Source organism: Scyliorhinus torazame, chromosome 19, assembly GCF_047496885.1.
Source record: "Scyliorhinus torazame isolate Kashiwa2021f chromosome 19, sScyTor2.1, whole genome shotgun sequence".
In the NCBI taxonomy this organism is placed as follows: Eukaryota; Metazoa; Chordata; class Chondrichthyes; order Carcharhiniformes; family Scyliorhinidae; genus Scyliorhinus; species Scyliorhinus torazame.
The window spans coordinates 27,273,013-27,299,872 of NC_092725.1; the positions used below are offsets into that span (position 1 = coordinate 27,273,013).

General features: G+C 55.3%; 1 protein-coding gene across 1 annotated transcript in view; it reads right to left on the bottom strand.

The window, feature by feature from the left end:
* The window catches only part of LOC140396647 (serine protease 27-like), a 172,981-nt gene extending 170,083 nt beyond the window's left edge, over nt 1–2,898 (bottom strand). The window contains exon 1 of the mRNA XM_072485442.1: nt 2,841–2,898. Coding sequence (XP_072341543.1) covers nt 2,841–2,898 — 58 coding nt within the window. The remainder of the gene's footprint in view (nt 1–2,840) is intronic.
* Nucleotides 2,899–26,860: the final 23,962 nt, after the last annotated feature.

Consider the following 26,860-nt stretch of genomic DNA (forward strand, 5'->3'; position numbering starts at 1 on the left):
GTGTGTGTGTGAGTGAGAGTTTGTGTGAGTGTGAGTGTGTGTCGGTGTGAGTGCATGTGTGTGTCGGTGTGAGTGTGTGTCGGTGTGAGTGTGAGTGGGTGTGAGTCGGTGTGAGTGTGTGTCGGTGTGAGTGTGTGTCGGTGTGAGTGTGTGTCGGTGTGAGTGTGTGTGAGTGTTGGTGTGAGTGTGTGTGTGTCGGTGTGAGTGAGTGTGTGTGTGTCGGTGTGAGTGAGTGAGTTTGTGTGTGTGTGTGTGTGTGTCGGTGTGAGTGTAAGTGTGTGTGTGTGTAGGTGAGTGAGTGAGTGAGTGTGTGTGTGAGTGTGTGTGTGTGAGTGTGTGTGTGTGTGAGTTTGTCAGTGTGTGTGTCGGTGTGTGTGTGTGTCGGTGAGAGTGTGTCGGTGTGAGTGTGAGTGAGTGTGTGTCGGTGTGAGTGTGTCGGTGTGAGTGTGTGTGTTGGTGTGTTGGTGTGAGTGTGTGTGAGTGAGTGTGTGTCGGTGTGAATGTGTGTGTGCGTATCTGTGTGAGAGGGTTTGTGTGTGTGTGTGTCTGTCTGTGTGTGTATGTATCTGTGCGTGTGTGTCTGTGTGATGTGTGTGTGTCTCTGTGTGTGAGTTTGTGTGTGTCCGTGTGAGATTGTGTGCCTGTGTCCGTGTGAGTTTGTGTGTCTGTGTCTGTATGAGTTTGTTTGTGTGTGTGTCGGTGTGAGTTTGTTTGTGTGTGTGTGTGAGTTTGTGTGTGTGTGTGAGTTTGTGTCTGTGTGAGAGTTGGTGTGTGTGTGTGTGAGTTTGTGTGAGTGAGTGTGTGTCGGTGTGAATGTGTGTCGGTGTGAATGTGTGTGTGTGTTGGTGTGAGTGTGTGTCGGTGTGAGTGTGTGTGTGTGTCGGTGTGAGTGAGTGTGTGCGTGTCGGTGTGAGTGAGTGAGTTTGTGTGTGTGTGTGTGTCGGTGTGTGTGTGTGTGTGTCGGTGTGTGTGTGTGTGTGCGTGTGTGTGTCGGTGTGAGTGTAAGTGTGTGTGTGTAAGTGAGTGTGAGAGTGAGTGAGTGTGTGTGAGTGTGTGTGTGAGTGTGTGTGTGTGTGTGTGTTTGTCTGTGTGTGTGTCGGTGTGAGTGTGTGTGTGTGTGTGTGAGTGTGTGTGAGTGAGAGAGTTTGTGTGTGAGTGAGTGTGTGTCGGTGTGAGTGTGTGTGTGTGTTGGTGTGAGTGTGTGTCGGTGTGAGTGTGTGTGTGTCGGTGTGAGTGAGTGTGTGTGTGTCGGTGTGAGTGAGTTTGTGTGTGTGTGTGTGTGTCGGTGTGTATGTGTGTGTGCGTGTGTGTCGGTGTGAGTGTAAGTGTGTGCGTGTAAGTGAGTGTGAGAGTGAGTGAGTGTGTGTGAGTGTGTGTGTTTGTCTGTGTGTGTGTCGGTGTGAGTGTGTGTGTCGGTGTGAGTGTGTGTGTGAGTGTGTGTGAGTGAGAGAGTTTGTGTGTGAGTGAGTGTGTGTCGGTGTGAGTGTGTGTGTGTGTCGGTGTGAGTGTGTGTCGGTGTGAGTGAGTGTGTGCCGGTGTGAGTGTGTGTCGGTGTGAGTGTTTGTTGGTGTGTGAGTGTGTGTCGGTGTGAGTGCGTGTCGGTGTGAGTGTGTGTTGGTGTGAGTGTGTGTGTGTGTGTGAGTGTGTGTCGGTGTGAGTGTGTGTGAGTGTTGGTGTGAGTGTGAGTGTGTGTGTGTCGGTGTGAGTGAGTGTGTGTGTGTCGGTGTGAGTGAGTTTGTGTGTGTGTGTGTCGGTGTGTGTGTGTCGGTGTGAGTGTAAGTGTGTGTGTGTAAGTGAGTGAGTGAGTGAGTGAGTGTGTGTGCGTGTGTGTGTGAGTGTGTGTGTGTGTGTGAGTTTGTCAGTGTGTGTGTGTCGGTGTGTCTGTGTGTGTCGGTGTGAGTGTGTGTCGGTGTGAGTGTGAGTGTGTGTTGGTGTGAGTGTGTGTGTGTGAGTGTGTGTCGGTGTGAATGTGTGTGTTTGTCGGTGTGTGTGTGTGTGTGTGTGTGTCGGTGTGAGTGTGTGTGTCGGTGTGAGTGTGTGTGTGTGAGTGAGTGTGTGTCGGTGTGAATGTGTGTGTGTTTGTCGGTGTGTGTGTCGGTGTGAGTGTGTGTGTGTCGGTGTGAGTGTGTGTGTGTGTGTCGGTGTGAGTGAGTGTTTGTGTGTCGGTGTGAGTGAGTGAGTTTGTGTGTGTGTGTGTCGGTGTGTGTGTGTGTCGGTGTGAGTGTAGTGTGTGTAGGTGAGTGAGTGTGTGTGAGTGAGTGAGTGAGTGTGTGTGTGTGTGTGAGTGTGTGTGTGTGTCGGTGTGTGTGTGTGTCGGTGTGTGTGAGTGAGCGAGTGTGTGTGTGTGTGTGTGTGTGAGTGAGTGAGTGTGTGTCGGTGTGAGTGAGTGTGAGTGAGTGAGTGAGTGAGTGTGTGAGTGAGTGAGTGAGTGAGTGTGTGTGAGTGTGAGCAGTGCAGTCAAACTTGTGAATGCCTCAGAAAGATGCAGCTGCTCAGTTGAGGCAGAGTGGGATCTCCCCAGACAACCTCCTCAATCCTTCCATCTTAGTGACTCTGAACATCATGTACAGCACAGGAAGCGTCCATTCGGCCCAGCAACTCCATGCTAGCTCTCTGTTGAGAAATCCTCCCACTCCAGTAGACGTGAAAATGTGTTTCCCTCAAGTGCCGACCAATTGAAATCATTCACCGTGCCCGCTGCCACCATGTCATATGCAGCGAGTTCCAGGTTGTTACCACTCGCCGTGTAAAAAGGTTCTTCCTCTTACTGCCCCCCCCCCCATTGGCCAGAACGTTAAATCTGTGTCTCCCGCAACTCCTCTCCCTCCGAATCTTTGTACCGTCAGCCAACAGCTTTTCTTCATCCACTTGATCCAATCCTGTCACCATCTTGTACATGTCCCTCACAACTCCGCTCCTTCTCTCAAAGGAACCAACACGTACTCACTCCCTCCCTCTCTCCCCCTTAACTCAAATCAGCATTCACCCTCTCTGTGTCTCTCTTTACCTCTCTCTCCCTCCTCGGAGATCAGCTCTCCCTCTCTGTCTCTCCCGCACCCCTTTCTCTCCCTCTCCTCCTTCGCTCCCTCCTCCACGTCCCTCTCATCTCTCGCTCGCTCTCGCTCCCTGTCCCTCGCTCTCTCCCTGTCTCTCGCTTTCTCTCCGTCTCTCGCTCACTCTCTGCGCCTCGCTCGCACTCACTCCCGCGTCTCTCTCGTTCTTTGTCACTGTCTCCCCCTTTCTCTCCGTCTCTCACTCGCTCTCTCTCCCTGTCTCTCCCTCGCTCTCTCTCCGTCTCGCTCTCTCTCTCTCCATCTCTCGCACTCATCCTCTCCCTGTCTCTCGGTCACTCTCCCTGTCTCGCTCGCTCTCTCTGTCTCTCGCTCTCATCCTCTCCCTGTCTTTCGCTCTCTCTCTCTCCCTGTCTCTTGCTCACTCTCTCGCTCCCTGTCCCTCGCGCTATCTCCCTGCCTCTCGCTCTCTCTGTCTCTCGTTCACTCTCTCCGCGTCTTGCTCACACTCACTCCCGCGTCTCGCTCGCTCTTTTTCACTGTCTCCCCCTTTCTCTCCGTCTCTCGCTCACTCTCTCTCCCTGTCTCCCTCTCTCTCTGTCTCTCGCTCTCTCTCTCTTCTTGTCTCTCGCTCGCTCACTCCCTGCCTCGCTGACTCTCTCTCCCTGTCTCTCGCTCACTCTCTCTCCCTGTCTCTCGCTCTCTCTCTCTCCATCTCTCGCTCGCTCTCTCACTCTCTCTCCGTCACTCGCTCGCTCTTTCTCCCTGTCACTCGCTCTTTCTCCCTGTCACTCACTCTCTCTCCCTGTCTCTCGCTCTCTCTCCTTGTCTCTCGCTCTCTCTCTCTCTCCCTGTCTCTCGCTCTCTCTCTCTCCCTTGCTCGCTCTCTCTCCCTGTCTCTCTCTCTCCTTGTCTCTCGCTCTCTCTCTCTTCCTGTCTCTCTCTCTCTCTCCCTGTCTCTCGCTCGCTCTCTCTCCCTTGCTCGCTCTCGCTCCGTCACTCACTCTCTCTCCCTATCTCTTGCTCGCTCTCTCTCCCTTGCTCGCTCTCGCTCCCTGTCTCTCGCTCTCTCTCCCTATCTCTTGCTCGCTCTCTCTCCCTTGCTCGCTCTCGCTCCCTGTCTCTCGCTCTCTCTCCCTATCTCTTGCTCGCTCTCTCCCTTGCTCGCTCTCGCTCCCTGTCTCTCGCTCTCTCTCCCTATCTCTTGCTCGCTCTCTCTCCCTTGCTCACTCTCTCTCCCTGTCTCTTGCTCGCTCTCTTTCCCTTGCTCGCTCTCGCTCTCTCTCCCTATCTCTTGCTCGCTCTCTCTCCCTGTCTCTCGCTCTCTCCTTGTCTCTCGCTCTCTCTCTCTTCCTGTCTCTCTCTCTCTCCCCCTGTCTCTCGCTCGCTCTCTCTCCGTCTCTCGCTCTCTCTCTCTCTCCCTGTCTCTCTCTCTCAGTCTTGTCATGATATGCAAACATGCAACCAGTGAATAGGACACACCCAATGGGCAGTCAGGACACTCAGAGGTGGCATCACCACAAGGGGGCATGACATAAACACTATAAAAGGCACTCACACCTCTTTCCACAAACAGGCCGACAGGGTTGATCAGCAGCATCACACTCCAGCACATGGCTTCGAGCAAGCTGGTACAGTTAGACTGAGTTACTACAGTTAGATTTGCAGAGAGTCGAACTCATTTGAAAACTGTGTTAATAGTTCAATAAACACGTTGAACTCATTTCAGAGTCTGGAGCATCCTTTAGTTAAGACTGCATCAAGTAGCAGCCTGTGTTATCCGAAGCAGCAAAACACAACATGATACCAGGAGTGACTGTTCAATCTATTTAGTTCAACTCAGCAAGATCCGTGACAACCAGCAACCGAATACAGGCACAATGGACAAGATTCAGGCTCCTCATCAGCTCAGGACCAATCGCCAGTTGACAATCTTAGTGTCAATTGGCGATCATTCAAGCAGAAATTTCAACTATACGTGGAAGCATCCGACCTCAATGGCGCGACCGATGCTCGAAAGATAGCTCTTCTACTCACCACTGCGGGTGACCATGCGATAGAGATCTTCAACTCCTTTCACTCTTCCGAAGGGCAGGACAAAACAAAGTACCAAACCATCCTGGACAAATGCGACAGCCACTGCGAGGTGGACACCAACAAAATCTTCGAGCGCGAGATCTTCAAGCAGAGGATGCAGGGTAAAAATGAATCCTTCAACTCCTATCTAACTAACCTTAGACTGCGAGCACAATCCTGCAACTTCGGTGATATCACTGACTCCATGATCAGAGACCAAATCGTTTTTGGAGTCCACTCTGATCCTCTGCGAGAGCAATTGTTGAAAATGAAGCACATGACCGTGCCAGTTGCGATTGAAACATGTACTGTGCAGGAGCACTCTAAAAACCGCTATTCACAGTACAGAACAGCAGAAAGTGAAAAACAAGCCTCCCACGAGGTGGGGAGTGTTCAGGCCATCTCCCCATCTCCCGGATGCTGCGCCTCCACATTGATGAAAGTGGCCATTTTGCACGCTCTTCCCGGGGCCCGACGCAAGCGCCATGCGATCGGGAACACGAAGCGGCCGAAAACCGCACTGACATCATGACGTGTGCGAACTGCGGCACCGCCCATCTTTTAAAAAACTGATCTGCAAGAGGCAAACGCTGTTTGAACTGTGAGAAACCAAACCACTATGCAGCCCGGTGCAGATCCACACCACCAGTCAGGAGCCAGCCCTCCCAATTCCGACAGCGGCGCATCAGAAGTGTGCAACACCGAATGCATGACTCTGACCCAGGCAGTGCGACGGATCCAGGTGATGAATACCTGGACAACTCTTACCGAGTGGGCATTATTACGAAGCGCGAATACGCCACACCGGACACATCGCGAGTCCAATCTATCCTGCCCGTGGATTCCGAGGACGAATGGCGAGCAGTGATGAAGGTTAACCACTGCCCCATCCAGTTCAAACTGGACACAGGTGCCTCCGCCAACCTGATTTCGCAGGTGGTCTTCAAGAGAACCAGGAAGCCCCCCCACAATCCTCCCAGCTGCCTGCAAACTGCTGGACTACAATGGAAACGCAATCAAGGCACTGGGGTCCTGCCATCTGCAGGTGTCCAGCCGACACACACAAGCAAGCTTACGCTTCGAGATAGTGAAACCAGACAGGGCGTCCCTGCTAGGTGCGCACGCCTGCAAGCAACTGAACCTCACTCAAAGGGTCTACACCATGACGCCGTCCCATTCGGATCTTCAGGCTGGCATCGACGACATCCTAACCCAGTACCCAGTTGTATTTAGCGGGATGGGCACGCTGCCGTACGAGTACAAGATTCTACTGCGGCCTGATGCCAAGCCAGTGGTCCACGCACCACGACGTGTCCCTGCTCCACTGAGAGAGCGCCTGAAGGCAGAGCTCACGAGTCTACAACAAAAAGGCATCATCTCCAAGGTCACTGAACCAACCGACTGGGTCAGCTCGATAGTGTGCGTGAAGAAGCCTTCGGGGGACCTACACATCTGCATTGACCCCAAGGATCTAAACAAAAACATTATGCAAGAACATTACCCCATCCCGAAGAGGGAAGAAATCACGAGTGAGATGGCACACGCGTGCTTCTTCACAAAACTGGACGCATCCTAAGGATTTTGGCAAATCCAACTTGAAGAATCCAGCAGAAGGCTCTGCACCTTCAACACGCTTTTGGCAGATTCTGATACAACCGAATGCCATTTGGAATCATCTCGTCATCAGAGATTTTCCATTGCATCATGGAACAGATGATGGAGGGAATAGAAGGGGTTTGTGTCTACGTTGACGATATTAACGTCCACAACCCCAGAGGAACATTAGTCGTGACTCAAGAAAGTATTCCGACGCATACATGAACATGGCCTCAAACTAAACAGGTCCAAGTGCAGTTTTGGGACATCCACGCTGAGGTTCCTGGGCGATCAGATTTCGCAACATGGTGTGCGCCCGGACACAGACAAAATTAAAGCCATCGAGGCAATGAAAGTCCCCGAGGACAAGAAGGCAGTACTGCGCTTCCTGGGAATGGTCAACTTCCTTGGCAAGTTCATCCCGCATTTGGCCACCCACACCAAGGCCCGACGCAACCTGGTGAAAAAAATCAGCCGCCTTTGAGCGGAAGGCGGAGCACCGAACAGAGTGGCTGGAGCTGAAAGCCAAGCTCACCACTGCACCCGTCCTTGCATTCTCTGACCCAGACCGAGAGACCAAGGTATCCACCGATGCGAGTCAGGGTGGCATTGGGGTGGTGTATGCATTAAAGAGACGACATGTCATCCTGGGTACCAGTAGCATACGCGTCACGGGCAATGACAGCCACTGAGACCAGATATGCGCAGATTGAGAAGGAGTGTTTAGGTCTTCTCACCGGCATCCTCAAATTTCATGATTATGTCTACGGCTTGCCAACATTTACTGTTGAGACGGATCATAGGCCTCTGGTCCACATCACCCAAAAGGACCTGAACGGCATGACGCCCCGTTTGCAGAGAATTCTGCTCAAATTCCGGAGGTATGATTTCAATTTGGCGTACACACCTGGCAAGGAGCTCACCATCGCCGATGCATTGTCCCGCTCCGTCAACTCACCCAGTGAACCACTGGTGATCATCCAGCACATTGAATTGCAGGTACAACTGTTTGCAAGCACTCTCCCGGCAACAGATGAGAAGATCGTTCTCATCCGAGAAGAGAAGGTCAAAGACCCCCTGTTGCAGCGAGTGTAGCCACCTGGGTTCGCCAACTCCCGACGTAAAATGGAGAGCAGCAAAGACTGCAGGGAAATTCAGCCAACAGAGGCAGAAACTAGCAGGTGCAAGTTTACTGTGTATTAAACTTTGCAAAAGCCCAGACAGCATCGATACAAGCAGCCATCTGCATAATAATGTAGCAGCCATCTACATACTAATGAGCGATCCCCGGGAACAATCGAAACATTTGGGATAAACAAAGCCAAGCCAGACTCCTCGGCGCCAGCAGGAGCCAACACAAAAGAGGCTAACGGACACCTCAAGACCGCCCATCGATCAGGGAACCGCTCCAGTATTGGAGAAATCGAACCAAGCGATTGGAATGAAGTCCAATCACTTGGAACCAGGTACAGGGTCCGCCCCGAAAGGCGGGAAGCCCCTGGGGACTATAAAGTTAAGCCCCCAAGTTCAAATCGTTCTTCTTGACCGGGTCACTCAGCAACGCGAACCAACCCTTGACAGTGAACGGTTCAGCTGCTGCCGAGATCCAGTAAGTCTTAAGTCAACGCTCGCTACGAGATAGGTGCTCCTAGCTACCAGTCCGTACCAACTTCGAATCCCGCAGACTCAGAACCCGAGCGAAAGGCCATTTGTTCCCCTGACCTGGTGGGCCAGTCCAAAGTTAAGTATAGGCCTGTTAGTTGTAGAAGTAGCTTAGACATAGAATTTATGCATGAGTAGCGATTACTGTGTATAATAAATGTGCTTTGATTTGAATCTTACTAATCGGTGTATTGAGTTATTGATCATTAGTTGAACTTGAACCTCGTGGCGGTATCATAAAGATACCTGGCGACTCGAGAGCAAAGGTTATAAAACAGAGCCAATTGAAGCAACCAAATGTTAGCAACATGAGTCATCCACAACCTCAGCAATGGCTGGCAGAAAGGGCAATGCCCTCAATTCTACAACGTCAAGGACGACGTGACGCTGATCGACGGCATCCTGCTCTAGCTGGACAGGATAGTCATCCCGTTACGTCTCCAGAGCACGGTGCTGCGGCAGATTCATGAGGGACACCTGGGTGTAGAAAAGTGCAGACGCAGGGCCCGGCAAGCTGTCTACTGGTCCAGCATCAACCAGGACATCACAGACATGGTCCTGAACTGCGAAACCTGTCAGAGGTTCCAACCTCGGTTTCAAATTCCTAGGGGTACACATCTCCAAAAATCTGTCCTGGTCCACCCACGTCGACGCTACCACCAAGAAAGCACAACAGCGCCTATACTTCCTCAGGAAACTAAGGAAATTCGGCCTGTCCACATTAACCCTTACCAACTTTTACAGATGCACCATAGAAAGCATCCTATCGGGCTGCATCACAGCCTGGTATGGCAACTGCTCGGCCCAGGACCACAAGAAACTCCAGAGGGTCGTGAACACCGCCCAGTCCATCACACGAACCTGCCACCCATCCATTGACTCCATCTACACCTCCCGCTGCCGGGGGAAAGCGGGCAGCATAATCAAAGACCCCTCCCACCCGGCTTACTCACTCTTCCAACTTCTTCCATCGGGCAGGAGATACAGAAGTCTGAGAACACGCACGAACAGACTCAAAAACAGCTTCTTCCCCACTGTCACCAGACTCCTAAATGACCCTCTTATGGACTGACCTCATTAACACTACACTCTGTATGCTTCATCCGATGCCGGTGTTATGTAGTTACATTGTATATGTTGTGTTGCCCTATTATGTATTTTCTTTTATTCCCTTTTCTTCCCATGTACTTAATGATCTGTTGAGCTGCTCGCAGAAAAATACTTTTCACTGTACCTCGGTACACGTGACAATAAACAAATCCAATCCAATCCAATCCAGCGCAGAGCAAGGAGACGCTCCAACCACATGACCACATCTCCGTGGTCCAAGGTTGGCATTGACCTATTCCACGCGAATGGTCGCGACTATATCTTAATCATCGGTTACTTTTCGAACTATCCGGAGGTGCGGAAGCTGCCTGACCTCACCTCACGGACCGTCATCAAAGCGTGTAAAGAGACATTCTCACGGCATGGCATCCCGAACACCGTTATGAGTGACAATGGCCCGTACTTCCACAGTCGAGAATGGTCCACGTTTGCCAAGAGCTACAATTTCAGGCATGTCACCTCCAGTCCGCACTATCCACAGTCCAATGGCAAAGTCGGAAAAGGGGTGCACGTCGTTAAGCAGCTCATCCACAAGGCCTCGGACTCCGCTTCCGACATACACCTTGCACTACTTGCGTACCGGGCGACTTCCTTGTCCACTGGCATGTCGCCAGCTCAACTGCTGATGAACAGGGACCTGCGGACGACGCTTCCAGCCATACACCTGACCAACCTTGACCACCTCCCGGTGCTGCAGAAGGTGCAGCAGCTTCGCGACAGCCAGAAGCAGGGCTATGATGCACATGCCACCGGCTATCCCCGGTAGACACGGTCAGGATCGAGATACCGGATGGTGGGTGGTCTGCTCCGGCTGTCGTTGTTCCATTGTGCGAAGGAATCGAAGGGCACTGCGAAACGTTGCTTGCCCACAACCACTTTCCCCTCCATTTCCACAGGTCGACTTGCCACCTCCAGACACCTCGAACCACGAGGCCACCACTCGTGCCTCCCACTTGCCTGTCAAGACACCGTCATCCCCTCCACCACCTCTCCGGCGGTCGACGAGGATCAGAAGCAAACCTCAGAGACTGGACTTATGAGCATTTGTTTTGTTTGTTCTGTATTCCTCAGTCAGTCACATTAGACAGACACATTCACATGTATATACATCTAAAGCAAGCTGATACAGTTAGACTGAGTTACTACAGTTAGATTAGCAGAGAGTCGAACTCATTTGAGAACTGTGTCAATAGTTCAATAAACACGTTGAACTCATTTCAAGTCTGGAGCATCCTTTCGTTAAGACTGCATCAAGTAGCAGCCTGTGTTATCCGAAGCAGCAAAACACAAGTCTCTTGCCCTCTCTTTCTGTCTCTCTGTCTCTCTCTCAGTCTCTCTCTCATTCTCTGTCTCTCGCTCTGTCCCTGTCTCTCTCTCCCTGTCTCTCACTCGCACTCTCTCCCTGTCTCTCGCTCTCTCTCTCTCCCAGTCTCTCACTCTCTCTCTCCCTGTCTCTCGCTCTCTCCGTTTCTTGCTCTCTCTCCGTCTCTCGCTCTCTCCGTCTCTCCCCCGCTCTCTCTCCCTGTCTCTTGCTCACTCACTCTCCCCGTCTCTCGCTCGCTCGCTCTCTCCGTCTCTTGCTCTCTCTCCGTCTCTCACTCTCTCCCCCCGTCTCTCGCTTGCTCTCCCAGTCTCTCTCTCTCTCTCTCCGTCTCTCGCTCTCTCTCCCTGTCTCTCACTCGCTCTCCTTGTCTCTCGCTCTCTTTCCCTGTCTCTCGCTCTCTCCCTCTCGCTGTCTCCCTCTCTGTCTCTCGCTCTCTCTCCCTGTCTCTTGCTTGCTCTCTCCCTGTCTCTTGCTCTCTCCCTGTCCCTCGCTCGCTCTCCCTGTCTCTCTCTCGCTCCCTCTCCGTCTCTCGTTCTCTCTCCCTGTCTCTCGCTCTCTTTCCCTGTCTCTCGCTCTCTCTCCGTCTCTCCCTCGCTCACTCTCCGTGTCTCTCGCTCGCTCACTCTCCCTGTCTCTTGCACGCCCTCTCTTCGTCTCTCGCTCGCTCTCACCCTGTCTCTCGCTCTCTCTCCGTCTCTCCTCCGCTCTCTCTCCGTCTCTCACTCTATCTCCCTGTCTCTCGCTCTCTCACTCTCCCTGTGTGGTAGTATCAGGTATTGCAGTACCCGAGTGGCTGTAGACCATTGGGTAAGCCTACCATTGGCTGTTTGGTATGTGGCTCCGCCCTGACAGGCGGGGTATAAGAACAGGTGCCGTCCCAGCAGCCCTCATTCTGTACCGAAGCTGCTGGGGAACAGATCTAGTCTATTAAAGCCTTCAGTTATGATACAACCTCGTCTTCGAGTCTAATTGATCGTGCATCAATTTAAGCACTGGCTGGCGTGTTTAAAGGCTACCTCGAGACGGCCGGAGGCACCCCCTCAGGAGAACAGGGGGTTCTCTCCTGCACTCGAGAGTAAGCCCTGGAGTCTTCTCCCTCATCGAGGAGGCGGAGGACTATGATGATGCGATCGAACTGTTAAAGGGACATTATATACGTCCTGTAAACCAGGTCTACGCACGTCACCTGCTTGCAACTAGACGGCAAAGCCCCGAGGAATCGCTGGAGGACTTCTACCGTGCGCTGCTTGTGCTGGGCAGAAACTGTGGCTGCCCGCAAGTTTCGGGCAGCGAGCACACGGAACTTCTAATCCGGGATGCCTTCGTAGCAGGTATGAGCTCTTCAGAGATCCGCCAAAGACTTTTAGAAAAGGACACCCTGGGACTGAGAGAGGCACGGGCCCTGGCAGGGTCCATGGATGTTGCCTGCAGAAACGCGCAGTCCTATGCGCCCGACCACGTAGCGGCCCCCTGCGCTGCGTAGCATCCCGTAGCGGCAGCCGCACTGACCTTCCCCGTGTCCCCGCAGGCCTGTGCTGTAAGATGGCCCGCTAGCTCCGTTGGGCCCTGTTGCTCCTTCTGCGGGCAGGCGAAGCACCCCCGCCAGCGCTGCCCAGCCCACACCTCCACCTGCAAAGGGTGCGGCAAGAAGGGCCATTTTGTGGGGGTCTGCCAAGCACGAGCCGTGACCGCGGTCTCCAACGACTCCGTACCGCCGTGGCAACCTTCCCTTCGGGCCCCAGGCGACCAGCACTCACCGCCACCCCCCTATCCTAGGGCCACGCCCGACCCACGGCCACAGCCATCTTGCCCCTCGGACGCCACGTTGGACGGATGGGCGCCGCCATTTTGTCCATCCCCGTCGCCATTTTGTCCATCCCCGACCACCATGTGCGATCCATGGGAGACCCCATCTTGGATGGGGCCCCAGGCCCCCAGCACAGCCGACTACATGCTGCCCGATCACAACCCACAACTGCTCCATCTGGCCTCGGTGACACTGGACCAAAGTCGACCTCGGACACTCGCAACAGCAACGACGACGATCTTCATCAACGGCCACGAGACGTTTTGCCTGATCGACTCTGGGAGCACGGAGAGCTTTATACACCCCGACACGGTAAGGCGCTGTTCACTTGTTACCCACCCTGTAAACCAAAGAATCTCCCTGGCCTCCGGGTCACACTCGGTGGAGATAAAGGGGTTCTGCCGAGCGAACCTCACTGTCCAAGGCAGGAAATTCAACAATTTCCGCCTTTACGTCCTGCCGCACCTCTGCGCGGCTACACTCCTGGGGTTGGACTTCCAATGTAACTTGCAAAGCCTCACTTTTAAATTCGGCGGCCCTATACCCCCCCTTACTGTCTGCGGCCTCGCGACCCTTAAGGTCGACCCGCCTTCCCTGTTTGCGAACCTCACCCCGGATTGCAAACACGTCGCCACCAGGAGCAGACGGTACAGTGCCCAGGACCGGACCTTCATCAGGTCAGAGGTCCAAAGGCTGCTGGGGGAAGGGGTCATCGAAGCGAGCAACAGTCTCTGGAGAGCTCAAGTAGTGGTGGTAAAGACCGGGGAGAAGCATAGGATGGTCATTGACTACAGCCAGACCATCAACAGGTTTACGCAGCTGGACGTGTACCCTCTCCCCCGTATAGCCGACCTGGTAAACAGGATCGCACAATACAAGGTCTTCTCCACGGTGGATCCCAAGTCCACCTACCATCAGCTACCCCTCCGCACTAGTGACCGCAGGTACACTGCCTTCGAAGCAGATGGGCGGCTGTACCAATTTTTAAGGGTTCCCTTTGGTGTCACTAATGGGATCTCGGTCTTCCAACGCGTGATGGACCGAATGGTTGACTGGTACAGCTTAGGCGCAACGTTCCCGTATCTTGATAACGTCACCATCTGCGGCCATGACCAGCAGGACCACGACACCAACCTCCGCAAATTTCTCCAGACTGCGAAAATCCTTAACGTAACGTACAATAAGGATAAATGTGTCTTTAGCACCGACCGTCTAGCCATTCTCGGCTACGTAGAGCAAAATGGAGTTATAGGCCCCGACCCTGAACGCATGCGCCCCCTCATGGAGTTCCCCCTCCCTCACTGCCCCAAGGCCCTGAAGCGCTGCCTCGGGTTTTTCAGCTATTACGCCCAGTGGGTCCCCAAATACGCAAACAAAGCCCGACCCCTGATCCAGTCCACAACCTTCCCCCCGGCGATGGAGGCCCGCCAGGCCTTCTGCCGCATCAAAGCAGACATTGCTAAGGCCACGATGCACGCCATCGACGAGTCCCTCCCCTTCCAGCCCGAGAGCGATGCGTCCGACGTAGCTCTGGCGGCCACCCTCAACCAAGTAGGCAGACCCGTGGCCTTCTTCTCCCGTACCCTCCATGCTACAGAAATTCGCCAATCCTCGGTCGAAAAAGAGGCACAAGCCATAGTAGAAGCTGTGCAACATTGAAGGCATTACCTGGCCGGCAGAAGATTCACTCTCCTCACTGACCAACAGTCGGTGGCGTTCATGTTCGATAATGCACAGCGGGGCAAGATAAAAAACGACAAGATCTTGCGGTGGAGGATCGAGCTCTCCACCTACAACTACGAGATCTTGTACCGTCCTGGGAAGCTAAACGAGCCTCCTGATACCCTGTCCCGCAGCACATGTGGACCACCTCCGAGCCCTCCACGAGGACCTCTGCCACCCCGGGGTCACTCGCTTTTTCCACTTTATCTGTGGGGTTTGCTAGACAGAACCCCTTTATCACCACTGAGTGGGAACCAGAGGCCAGGGAGATTCTTTGATTTACAAGGTAGGTAAAAAGTGAGCAGCGCCTTACCGTGTCGGGGTGTATAAAGCTCTCCGTGCTCCCAGAGTCGATCAGGCAGGACGGCTCGTGGCCGTTGATGAAGATCGTCTTCGTTGCTGTTGAGAGTGTTCGAGGTCAAGTTTGGTCCAGAGTCACCGAGGCCAGACGCAGTAGTTGTGAATTTTGATCGGGCAGTGTGAAGTCGGCCGGGCTGGAGTCCTGGGGCCCCATCTAAGATGGCGTCTCCTATGGGTCGCACATGGTGGTCGGAGATGGAGAAAATGGCGGCGCCCATCCGTCCAGCGCGGTGTCCGGGGAACAAGATGGTGGCGCCCGTGGGCCGCACGTGGCCCGAGGATACTGGGGTGGTGGTGACTACTGGCCGCCTGGGGCCCGAGGAGAAGATCGCTGTGGCCGTCTGGAGTCGCCACTGGAGACCGCGGCCACCGCTCGTGCCTGGCAGACCCCCACAAAATGGCCCTTCTTGCCGCACCCTTTGCAGGTGGATGTGCGAGCTGGGCAGCGCTGGCGGGGGTGCTTTCCCTGCCCGCAGAAGAAACAGCGGGGCCCAACGGAGTTGGCGGGCCGCCTTACAGCGCAAGCCTGTGGGGACACGGGGAAGGTCTCTGGGGCTGCCGCTGCGGGATTCCACGCTGCCCAGGGGGCCGCCGCGCGGTCGGGCACATAGGATTGTGCTTTCCTGGAGGCAACGTCCATGGATCCTGCCAGGGCCCGTGCCTCCCTAAGTCCCAGGGTGTCTTTCTCTAAAAGACGCTGGCGGATCTCTGAGAAGCTCATACCTGCTACAAAGGCATCCTGGACTAGGAGTTCCGTGTGGACGCTCGCCGAAACTTGCGGGCAGCCACAGCTTCTGACCAGCACCAGTAGCGCGCGGTTCACAGTAGCAACGATTCCCCGGGGCTTTGTCGTCTCGTAGCAAGCAGGTGACGTGCGTAGACCTGATTTACTGGGCGGATATAAAGTCCTTTTAACAGTTCGATTGCTGCATCAAAGTCCTCCGCTTCCTCAATGAGGGTGTAGATCCCAGGGCTTACCCTTGAGTGCGGGAGATGCAGTTTCTGCTCCCCCGAGGGTGTGCCTCCAGCCGTCTCAAGGTAGCCTTTGAAACACGCCAGACAGTGGTTGAAAATTGCCGCTGAGTTCACCGCGTGGGGACTGATTTGCAACACTCCGGCTTCATTCAGAGATCCATCCTTTCTACTTAAGTCTAATCTATTAAATTGATGCACGATCAATAACTACTAAAACAAGGTTGTAGCACAACTGAAGGCTTTAATAGACTAGAACTGTTCCCCAACAGCTCAGGTACAGAATGAAGGCTGCTGGGACGGCACTGGTTCTTATACCCCGCCTATCAGGGCGGAGTTACATACTACACAGCCAATGGGAAACCACCAGGTTTAATCAATGGAACTTCAGCCTTTCGGGTACTGCAATACCTGATAATACCACAGCGTTCATCCGTGGCAGGTAAATTGGAGACTGCGAATGCCACATGGGCGTCAACCTGGCAGACAAATCCCGCTGGGTCACATGGAGTGACTGCCCTGGAGAGAGCGTCAGCAATGATGAGGTCCTTGCCTGGGGTGTATACCAACTGGAAGTCGTATCGCCGGAGTTTGAGAAGAATACGCTGGAGGCGAGGCGTCATGTCGTTCAAGTCTTTCTGTATTATATTGACCAGCGGGCGATGGTCGGTCTTGACTGTGAACTGAGGAAGTCCGGCGACATAATCGTGAAACCTAACCACACCGGTCAGAAGGCCCAGGCACTCCTTTTCTATCTGCGCGTAGCGCTGCTCCGTGGGGGTCATCGCACGTGACGCATATGCAACGGGGGCCCATGATGAGGCCTCATCACGTTGAAGGAGCACTGCCCCAATGCCGGATTGGCTGGCATCGGTCGAAATTTTGGTCTCCTTTGCTGGATCAAAGAAAGCTAAGACCGGGACCGTGGTCAGTTTTGTTTTGAGTTCTCTCCATTCGCGCTCGTGGGCAGGGGGCCATTGGAAGCCTGCCGTCTTCCTGACCAGGTTCCTGAGAGCCGTGGTATGAGAGGCGAGGTTAGGGATGAACTTCCCTAAAAGGTTGACCATGCCCAGAAATCGGAGGACCACCTTCTTGTCCTCTGGCGTTTTCATGGCGGTGATAGCAGCTACCTTGTCCGCATCCGGCCGCACACCCAACTGGGAGATGTGGTCCCCGAGGAACTTCCGTCTGACCAAAAGAGCATTTGGCACTGTTGAGGCAGAGCCATGCTCATATATACGTCTGAATACGCGACTAACTGGAGGCGACTAACATGCTCCTGCGGGGTGGTGGACCAAATGATTATTTCGTCGACATAGACGCGAACACCTTCAATACCTTCCATCATTTGTTCCATAATCCTATGGAACACTTCTGATGCAGATATGATCCCGAACGGCATCCTGTTGTAACAATATCTGCCAAAGGGGGTGTTAAATGTGCAGTTTCCTGCTGGATTTGTCGATCTGGATTTGCTAGAATCCTTTTGAGGCGTCGAGTTTGGTGAAGAGCTTGGCGCGAGCATCTCACATGTGAGCTCTTCGTGCTTGGGAATTGGATAATGCTCCCTCATGATATTGCGATTCAGATCCTTGGGATCAATGCAAATTCTCAATTCGCCGGAAGGCTTTTTTACACATACCATGGAACTGACCCAGTCGGTCGGTTCCGTGACTTTGGAAATCACTCCTTGGTTCTGGAGGTCCTGCAGCTGCTCCTTGAGGCGGTCCTTAAGGGGTGCTGGGACCCTGCGAGGTGCGTGCACCACAGGCGTGGCATTCGGTTTTAATAAAATCTTGTCGGTGTACGGGAGCGTGCCCCTGCCCTCGAAGACGTCGTGGTACTGGTTGATAATGGCATCGAGCTGCGCCCTGAGGTCAGTGTCCAGAAAGGCAGACGCGTCAGCAGGAGAGAGAGAGAGTGAACTCTCTGAACTAGGTTCAACAGCTTGCAGCCTGCGGCCAAGCAGGGAGGCTTTCGAGGAGCCCACGATTTCAAAGGGAAGGATGGCTTTGCGTGACCTGTGCGTCACTTCGAGCTGACACGAGCCGCTGGCAGCAATGGCATTGCCATTGTAATCCAATAGCTGGCAGGCTGATGGGAGGATGGCTGGTTTGACACGAAGGCTTTGGAGGTCAGACCGCGCAATGAGATTGGCGGAGGCACCAGTGTCCAGGCGGAATCGTATTTGGGACCGGTTGACCGTCAGGGTGGCACACCACTCATCGTCTGGATCGATGCTGTATACCGGTAGAGGCTGGATTCTTTGCTTCGGGGACACCCTGTTTTTTGTAACGATACTGACTCGGAAAAGCGCCTTCGGGTCCTCGGTGTCAATGCTGTGTGGGAGGTCCGCATCGGACTCGGTGACCGTGGGTTGAATGGCCCGGACATTCCTGCGAGGCTGGCTGGAGCGACGAGAGTTGGCAGGCTGAGCTGCTCTGCATAAGGCAGCATAGTGGCCAAGTTTGCCCCATCGCAGGCATTGTCGGGATTTGGCAGGGCATTGCCGCTTTAAATGGGCGGGGCCACAGTTGCCGCACGTCGTAGCGTCAACACGTTCGCTGCGCCACCGCGCATGTGCGGTACGTTCGTCGACGTCGCCGTCCCCTCGTTTGGTGCGCACAAGCGCGGGAGTCCGCAAAAAGCGTGCAAAATGGCCGCCCTCATCCAGGCTGAGGCCCTGGAGTTGCTCGATTGCTTGGACCCATTCTGCCTCGTGGGGACCTTGCCGCGCCGTTTCAGCCGCTTGGATGTGGGAATACCGACTAGTGGCGTGTTCGTGTAGCACGCAGGTCTCGATGGCGGTCGCTAGGGGGAGCTGCTTTACTTTGAGGAGCTGCTGGCGCAGGGGGTCCGACTGAACACCGAAAACGATCTGGTCGCGTATCATGGAGTCGGAGATGGGCCCGTAATTACAGGACTGCGCAAGGATGCGGAGGTGGGTGAGAAAGGACTGGAAAGGTTCATCCTTACCCTGCAAACGCTGTTGGAATACGTAGCGCTCGAAACTTTCATTCACCTCGATGTCGCAGTGACTGTCAAACTTGAGGACGACCGTCTTGAACTTCGTTTTATCTTCATCTTCAGCAAAGGTGAGAGAATTGAAAATGTGGATGGCATGTTCCCCGGCCGTGGAGAGGAGGAGAGCGATCTTCCTGGTGTCCGAGGCATCCTCCCGGTCTGTGGCTTCCAGGTAGAGTTGGAAGCGTTGTTTGAATATCTTCCAGTTGGCCCCGAGGTTACCGGTGATGCGGAGCGGCGGCGGCGGGCGGACGTTGTCCATGTTGCAGGATGACGGAATGCTGGCGGAAGGCAGATCACTTGCAGGTAGGTCTCAGAAGTTCTAATATCCCTCAACTCCTGGTACCACGATGTGTTGGGTGCTCTGGATCCGGGGAACACATACCGGCCACCAACACATGAAATAGTACAACACTATTTTATTGAATCATTAACAGTTTAACATACTCAGACTGTGGGTTAATACGATACCAGCTTTAACTAAAGACCTTTGCCTTGTCCTAACCAGTCGATGCACTCAGCACATGGTGAATGTCTGTGTTGCAGGCTGTGAGCTCTGTGCTCCTAGCTAGCTGCTACCCGAATGAGCGTGAACTCTGATGCCCCCTGTCTTTATAGTGCGTGTGCTCTCACTGGTGATTGGCTGCGGTGGTGTGTGTGTTGATTGGTCCCACAGTGTGTCCATCAGTGTGCGTCTGCACCATGATATACTGGTGCATATTATGACACCTGTCTCTCGCTCTCTCCCCGTCTCTCACTCGCTCTCTCTTCCTGTCTCTCTCGACCCTCTCTCCCTGTCTCTCCCCTGTCTCTCGCTCTCCCTCTCGCTTGCTCTCCCGGTCTCTCGCTCTCTCTCCCCGTCTCTCTCTCGCTCCCTCTCCCTGTCTCTCTCTACCCTCTCTCCCTGTCTCTCGCTCTCTCTCCCTGTCGCTCTCTCTCCGTCTCTCGCTTCCTCTCTCCGTCTCTCGCTCTCTCCCTCTCGCTTGCTCTCTCCCTGTCTCTCGCTCTCTCCACCCGTCTCTCGCTCGCTCTTTCTCCGTCTCTCGCTCACTCTTTCTCCCTGTCTCTCGTTCACTCTTTCTCCATCTCTCGTTCACTCTTTCTGTCTCTCGCTCTCTCCCCGTCTCTCGATCTCCCCCTCTCGCTTGCTCTCTCTGTCTCTCGCTCTCTCCCTCACGCTTGCTCTCTCCCTGTCTCTCGCTCTCCCTCTCGCTTGCTCTCTCCGTCTCTCGCTCTCTCCCTCTCGCTTGCTCTCTCCCTGTCTCTCGCTCTCCCTCTCGCTTGCTCTCTCCGTCTCTCGCTCTCTCCCTCTCGCTTGCTCTCTCCCTGTCTCTCGCTCTCCCTCTCGCTTGCTCTCTCCGTCTCTCGCTCTCTCCCTCTCGCTTGCTCTCTCCCTGTCTCTCGCTCTCTCTCCGTCTCTCGCTCTCTCTCCCCCCGTCTCTCGCTCGCTCTCTCTCCCTGTCTCTCTCTACATTCTCTCCATGTCTCTCGTTCTCTCCATGTCTCTCGCGCTCTCCCTGTCTCTCGCTCTCCCTCTCGCTTGCTCTCCCGGTCTCTCGCTCACTCTCTCTCCCCGTCTCTCTCTCGCTCCCTCTCCCTGTCTCTCGCTCACTCTCTCCACGTCTCTCTCTACCCTCTCTCCCTGTCTCTCGCTCACTCTTTCTGTCTCTCGCTCACTCTTTGTCTCTCTCTCTCTCTCCGTCTCTCGCTTGCTCTCTCCATCTCTCGCTCTCCCTCTCGCTTGCTCTCTCCCTCTCTCTCCATCTCTCGCTCTCTCCCTCTTGCTTGCTCTCTCCCTCTCTCTCCGTCTCTCGCTCTCTCTCCCCGTCTCTCTCTCACTGTTTCTCCCTGTCTCTCTCTCACTCTTTCTCCTGGTCTCTCTCTCGCTCTTTCTCCGTCTCTCTCTCCGTCTCTCGCTCTGTCTCCGTCTCTCACTCTCTCTCTCTCCGACTCTCCCTCGCTCTCTCTCCGTCTCTCGCTCGCTCTCCCTGTCTCTCGCTCTCCCTCTCGCTTGCTCTCCCGGTCTCTCGCTCTCTCTCCCCGTCTCTCTCTCGCTCTCTCTCCCTGTCTCTAGCTCACTCTCTCTCCCCGTCTCTCTCTCTCTCCCTGTCTCTCGCTCACTCTCTCTCCCCGTCTCTCTCGCTCTCTCTCCGTCTCTCGCTTGCTCTCTCCATCTCTCGCTCTCTCCCTCTTGCTTGCTCTCTCCCTCTCTCTCCGTCTCTCGCTCTCTCTCCCCGTCTCTCTCTCGCTCTCTCTCCCTGTCTCTCGCTCACTCTCTCTCCCCGTCTCTCTCTCTCTCCCTGTCTCTCGCTCACTCTCTCTCCCCGTCTCTCTCGCTCTCTCTCCGTCTCTCGCTCACTCTCTCTCCCTGTCTCTCTCTACCCTCTCTCCCTGTCTCTCCCTCTCGCTTAATCTCTCCGTCTCGCTCGCTATCCCGGTCTCTCGCTCACTCTTTCTCCCTGTCTCTCGCTCACTCTTTCTGTCTCTCGCTCTCTCTCCCTGTCTCTCTCTAACCTCTCTCCATGTCTCTCGCTCTCCCTCTCGCTTGCTCTCCCGGTCTCTCGCTCTCTCTCCCCGTCTCTCTCTCGCTCTCTCTCCCCGTCTCTCTCTCGCTCCCTGTCTCTCGCTCACTCACTCTCCCCGTCTCTCTCTCGCTCTCTCTCCCTGTCTCTCGCTCACTCTTTCTGTCTCTCGCTCTCTCTCCCTGTCTCTCTCTCTCCGTCTCTCGCTCTCTCTCCCCGTCTCTCTCTCGCTCTCTCTTCCCGTCTCTCTCTCGCTCCCTGTCTCTCGCTCACTCACTCTCCCCGTCTCTCTTTACCCTCTCTCCCTGTCTCTCGCTCACTCTTTCTGTCTCTCGCTCTCTCTCCCTGTCTCTCTCTCTCCGTCACTCGCTTGCTCTCTCCGTCTCTCGCTCTCTCCCTTTCGCTTGCTCTCTCCCTGTATCTCGCTCTCTCTCCGTCTCTCGCTCTCTCTCCCCGTCTCTCGCTCGCTCTTTCTCCCTGTCTCTCGCTCACTCTTTCTCCCTGTCTCTCGCTCACTCTTTGTCTCTCGCTCTGTCTCCGTCTCTCACTCTCTCTCTCCGATTCTCCCTCGCTCTCTCTCCGTCTCTCGCTCGCTCTCCCTGTTTCTCGCTCTCTCTCCCCTCTCTCCATGTCTCTCGCTCTCTCCCGGTCTCTCGCTCTCTCCCTGTCTCTCGCTCTCCCTCTCGCTTGCTCTCCCGGTCTCTCGCTCTCTCTCCCCGTCTCTCTCTCGCTCTCTCTCCCTGTCTCTCGCTCTCTCTCCCCTCTCTCCATGTCTCTCGCTCTCTCCCGGTCTCTCGCTCTCTCCCTGTCTCTCGCTCTCCCTCTCGCTTGCTCTCCCGGTCTCTCGCTCTCTCTCCCTGTCTCTCTCCCGCTCTCTCTCCCTGTCTCTCGCTCACTCTCTCTCCCCGTCTCTCTCGCTCTCTCTCCGTCTCTCGCTCACTCTCTCTCCCTGTCTCTCTCTACCCTCTCTCCCTGTCTCTCCCTCTCGCTTAATATCTCCGTCTCGCTCGCTATCCCGGTCTCTCGCTCACTCTTTCTCCCTGTCTCTCGCTCACTCTTTCTGTCTCTCGCTCTCTCTCCCTGTCTCTCTCTAACCGCTCTCCATGTCTCTCGCTCTCCCTCTCGCTTGCTCCCCCTGTCTCTCGCTCTCGCTCCCCGTCTCTCTCTCGCTCTCTCTCCCCGTCTCTCTCTCGCTCCCTGTCTCTCGCTCACTCACTCTCCCCGTCTCTCTCTCGCTCTCTCTCCCTGTCTCTCGCTCACTCTTTCTGTCTCTCGCTCTCTCTCCCTGTCTCTCTCTCCGTCTCTCGCTCTCTCTCCCCGTCTCTCTCTCGCTCTCTCTCCCCGTCTCTCTCTCGCTCCTTGTCTCTCGCTCACTCACTCTCCCCGTCTCTCTCTACCCTCTCTCCCTGTCTCTCGCTCACTCTTTCTGTCTCTCGCTCTCTCTCCCTGTCTCTCTCTCTCCGTCTCTCGCTTGCTCTCTCCGTCTCTCGCTCTCTCCCTCGCTTGCTCTCTCCCTCTCTCTCCGTCTCTCGCTCTCTCTCCCCGTCTCTCGCTCACTCTTTCTCCCTGTCTCTCGCTCGCTCTTTGTCTCTCGCTCTCTCTCCGTCTCTCGCTCGCTCTTTCTCCCTGTCTCTCTCGCTCTTTCTCCTTGTCTCTCTCTCGCTCTTTCTCCCTGTCTCTCTCTCCGTCTCTCACTCTCTCTCTCTCCGACTCCCCCTCGCTCTCTCTCCGTCTCTCGCTCGCTCGCTCTCCCTGTCTCTCGCTCTCTCTCCCCATCTCTCTCTACCCTCTCTCCATGTGTCTCGCTCTCTCCCTGTCTCTCGCTCTCTCTACCCTCTCTCCATGTGTCTCGCTCTCTCCATGTGTCTCGCTCTCTCCCTGTCTCTCGCTCTCCATCTCGCTTGCTCTCCCGGTCTCTCGCTCTCTCTCCCCGTCTCTCTCTCGCTCCCTCTCCCTGTCTCTCTCTCGCTCTCTCTCCCTGTCTCTCGCTCACTCTCTCTCCGTCTCTCTCTACCCTCTCTCCCTGTCACTCCCTCTCGCTTAATCTCTCCGTCTCGCTCGCTCTCCCTGTCTCGCTCACTCTTTCTCCCTGTCTCTCGCTCACTCTTTCTGTCTCTCGCTCTCTCTCCCTGTCTCTCTCTAACCTCTCTCCATGTCTCTTGCTCTCTCCCTGTCTCTCGCTCTCCCTCTCGCTTGCTCTCCCGGTCTCTCGCTCTCTCTCTCTCCATGTCTCTCGCTCTCTCCCTGTCTCTCGCTCTCCCTCTCGCTTGCTCTCCCGTTCTCTCGCTCTCTCTCCCCGTCTCTCTCTCTCCCTCTGCCTGTCTCTCGCTCACTCTCTCTCCCCGTCTCTCTCTCGTTCTCTCTCCGTCTCTCGCTCACTCTCTCTCCCCGTCTCTCTCTACCCTCTCTCCCTGTCTCTCGCTCACTCTTTCTGTCTCGCTCTCTCACCCTGTCTCTCTCTCGCCGTCTCTCGCTCTCTCCCTTTCGCTTGCTCTCTCCCTGTATCTCGCTCACTCTCCATCTCTCGCTCACTCTTTGTCTCTCTCTCTCTCTCTCTCTGTCTCTCTCCGTCACTCGCTTGCTCTCTCCGTCTCTCGCGCTCTCCCTCTCTCTCCGTCTCTCGCTCACTCTTTCTCCGTCTCTCGCTCGCTCTTTCTCCCTGTCTCTCTCGCTCTTTCTCCTTGTCTCTCTCTCGCTCTTTCTCCCTGTCTCTCTCTCCGTCTCTCGCTCTGTCTCCGTCTCTCACTCTCTCTCTCCGACTCTCGCTCGCTCTCCGTCTCTCGCTCTCTCCCCGTCTCTCTCTACCCTCTCTCCATGTCTCTCGCTCTCTCCCGGTCTCTCGCTCGCTCCCTCTCGCTTGCTCTCCCGGTCTCTCACTCTCTCTCCCCGTCTCTCTCTCGCTCTCTCTCCCTGTATCTCGCTCACTCTCCATCTCTCGCTCTCTCTCCCCGTCTCTCGCTCGCTCTTTCTCCGTCTCTCGCTCACTCTTTGTCTCTCTCTCTCTCTCTCTCTGTCTCTCTCCGTCACTCGCTTGCTCTCTCCGTCTCTCGCGCTCTCCCTCTCTCTCCGTCTCTCGCTCTCTCTCCCCGTCTCTCGCTCACTCTTTCTCCGTCTCTCGCTCGCTCTTTGTCTCTCGCTCTCTCTCGTCTCTCGCTCGCTCTTTCTCCCTGTCTCTCTCGCTCTTTCTCCTTGTCTCTCTCTCGCTCTTTCTCGCTGTCTCTCTCTCCGTCTCTCGCTCTGTCTCCGTCTCTCACTCTCTCTCTCCGACTCTCGCTCGCTCTCCGTCTCTCGCTCTCTCCCCGTCTCTCTCTACCCTCTCTCCATGTCTCTCGCTCTCTCCCGGTCTCTCGCTCGCTCCCTCTCGCTTGCTCTCCCGGTCTCTCACTCTCTCTCCCCGTCTCTCTCTCGCTCTCTCTCCCTGTCTCTCGCTCACTCTCTCTCCCCGTCTCTCTCTCCCTGTCTCTCACTCACTCTCTCTCCCTGTCCCTCTCTACCCTCTCTCCCTGTCTCTCCCTCTCGCTTAATCTCTCCGTCTCGCTCGCTCTCCCTGTCTCTCTCTCTCCGTCTCTCGCTCGCTCTCTCTCCGTCTCTCGCTCGCTCTCTCTCCGTCTCTCTCTTCCCTCTCTCCCCGTCTCTCGCTCTCGCTTGCTCTCTCTCCCTGTCTCTCGCTCTCTCCATCCCTATCACTCGCTCTCTCCCACTCCCCGTCTCTCGCTCTCTCCCTCTCGCTTGCTCTCTCCGTCTCTCGCTCTCTCTCCGTCTCTCGCTCTCTCTCCCCGTCTCTCGCTTGCTCTTTCACCCTGTCTCTCACTCACTCTTTCTCCCTGTCTCTCGCTCACTCTTTCTGTCTCTCGCTCTCCCTGTCTCTCTCTCCGTCTCTTGCTTGCTCTCTCCGTCTCTCGCTCTCTCCCTCGCGCTTGCTCTCTCCCTGTCTCTCCGTCTCTCGCTCACTCTTTCTCCCTGTCTCTCGCTCGCTCTTTCTCGTCTCTCTCTCGCTCTTTCTCCGTCTCTCTCTCGCTCTTTCTCCTTGTCTCTCTCTCGCTCTTTCTCCCTGTCTCTCTCTCCGTCTCTCGCTCTGTCTCCGTCTCTCACTCTCTCTCTCTCCCTCGCTTTCTCTCCGACTCTCGCTCGCTCGCCCCGTCTCTCGCTCTCTCTCCCCTCCCTCCATGTCTCTCTCTCTCTCCCTGTCTCTCGCTCTCTCCCTGTCTCTCGTTCTCCCTCTCGTTGCTCTCCCGGTCTCTCGCTTTCTCTCCCTGTCTCTCTCTCGCTCTCTCTCTCTGTCTCTTGCTCACTCTCTCTCCCCGTCTCTCTCTACCCTCTCTCCGTCTCTCGCTCTCTCCCTGTCTCTCGCTCTCTCTCTCCGTCTCTCTACCCTCTCTCCATCTCTCGCTCTCTCCCTCTCACTTGCTCTCTCCCTGGTTCTCTCCGTCTCTCGCTCGCTCTCTCTGTCTCTCGCTCTCTCACCGTCTCTCTCTCCTTGTCTCTCGCTCACTCTCTCTGCCCGTCTCTCTCTCGCTCTCTCTCCCTGTCTCTCGCTCACTCTCTCTCCCCGTCTCTCTCTACCCTCTCTCCCTGTCTCTCGCTCTCTCCCTGTCTCTCGCTCTCTCTCCCTGTCTCTCTCTACCCTCTCTCCCTGTCTCTCGCTCTCTCCATGTCTCTCGCTCTCTCCCTCTCGCTTAATCTCTCCGTCTCTCGCTCGCGCTCCGTCTCTCGCACGCTCTCCGTCTCTCGCACGCTCTCCGTCTCTCGCATGCTCTCTCTCCCTGTCTCTCGCTCTTTCTCTCTCCGTCTCTCTATCTTCTCTCCATCTCTCGCTCTCTCCCTCTCACTTGCTCTCTCCCTGCCTCTCGCTCTCTCTCCCTGTCTCTCCCTCGCTCTCGCTCCGTCTCTCGCTCGCTCTCTCTCGCTCTCTTAGGGCAGCACGGTAGCATTGTGGATAGCACACTTGCTTCACAGCTCCAGGGTCCCAAGTTCGATCACCCTCTACCCTCTCTCCCGGTCTCTCGCTCTCTCTCTCTCCATGTCTCTCGCTCTTCCCTGTCTCTCGCTCTCCCTCTCGCTTGCTCTCCCGTTCTCTCGCTCTCTCTCCCCGTCTCTCTCTCACTCCCTCTGCCTGTCTCTCGCTCACTCTCTCTCCCCGTCTCTCTCTCGCTCTCTCTCCGTCTCTCGCTCACTCTCTCTCCCCGTCTCTCTCTACCCTCTCTCCCTGTCTCTCGCTCACTCTTTCTGTCTCGCTCTCTCTCCCTGTCTCTCTCTCGCCGTCTCTCGCTCTCTCCCTTTCGCTTGCTCTCTCCCTGTATCTCGCTCACTCTCCATCTCTCGCTCACTCTTTGTCTCTCTCTCTCTCTCTCTCTGTCTCTCTCCGTCACTCGCTTGCTCTCTCCGTCTCTCGCGCTCTCCCTCTCTCTCCGTCTCTCGCTCACTCTTTCTCCGTCTCTCGCTCGCTCCTTGTCTCTCGCTCTCTCTCCGTCTCTCGCTCGCTCTTTCTCCCTGTCTCTCTCGCTCTTTCTCCTTGTCTCTCTCTCGCTCTTTCTCCCTGTCTCTCTCTCCGTCTCTCGCTCTGTCTCCGTCTCTCACTCTCTCTCTCCGACTCTCGCTCGCTCTCCGTCTCTCGCTCTCTCCCCGTCTCTCTCTACCCTCTCTCCATGTCTCTCGCTCTCTCCCGGTCTCTCGC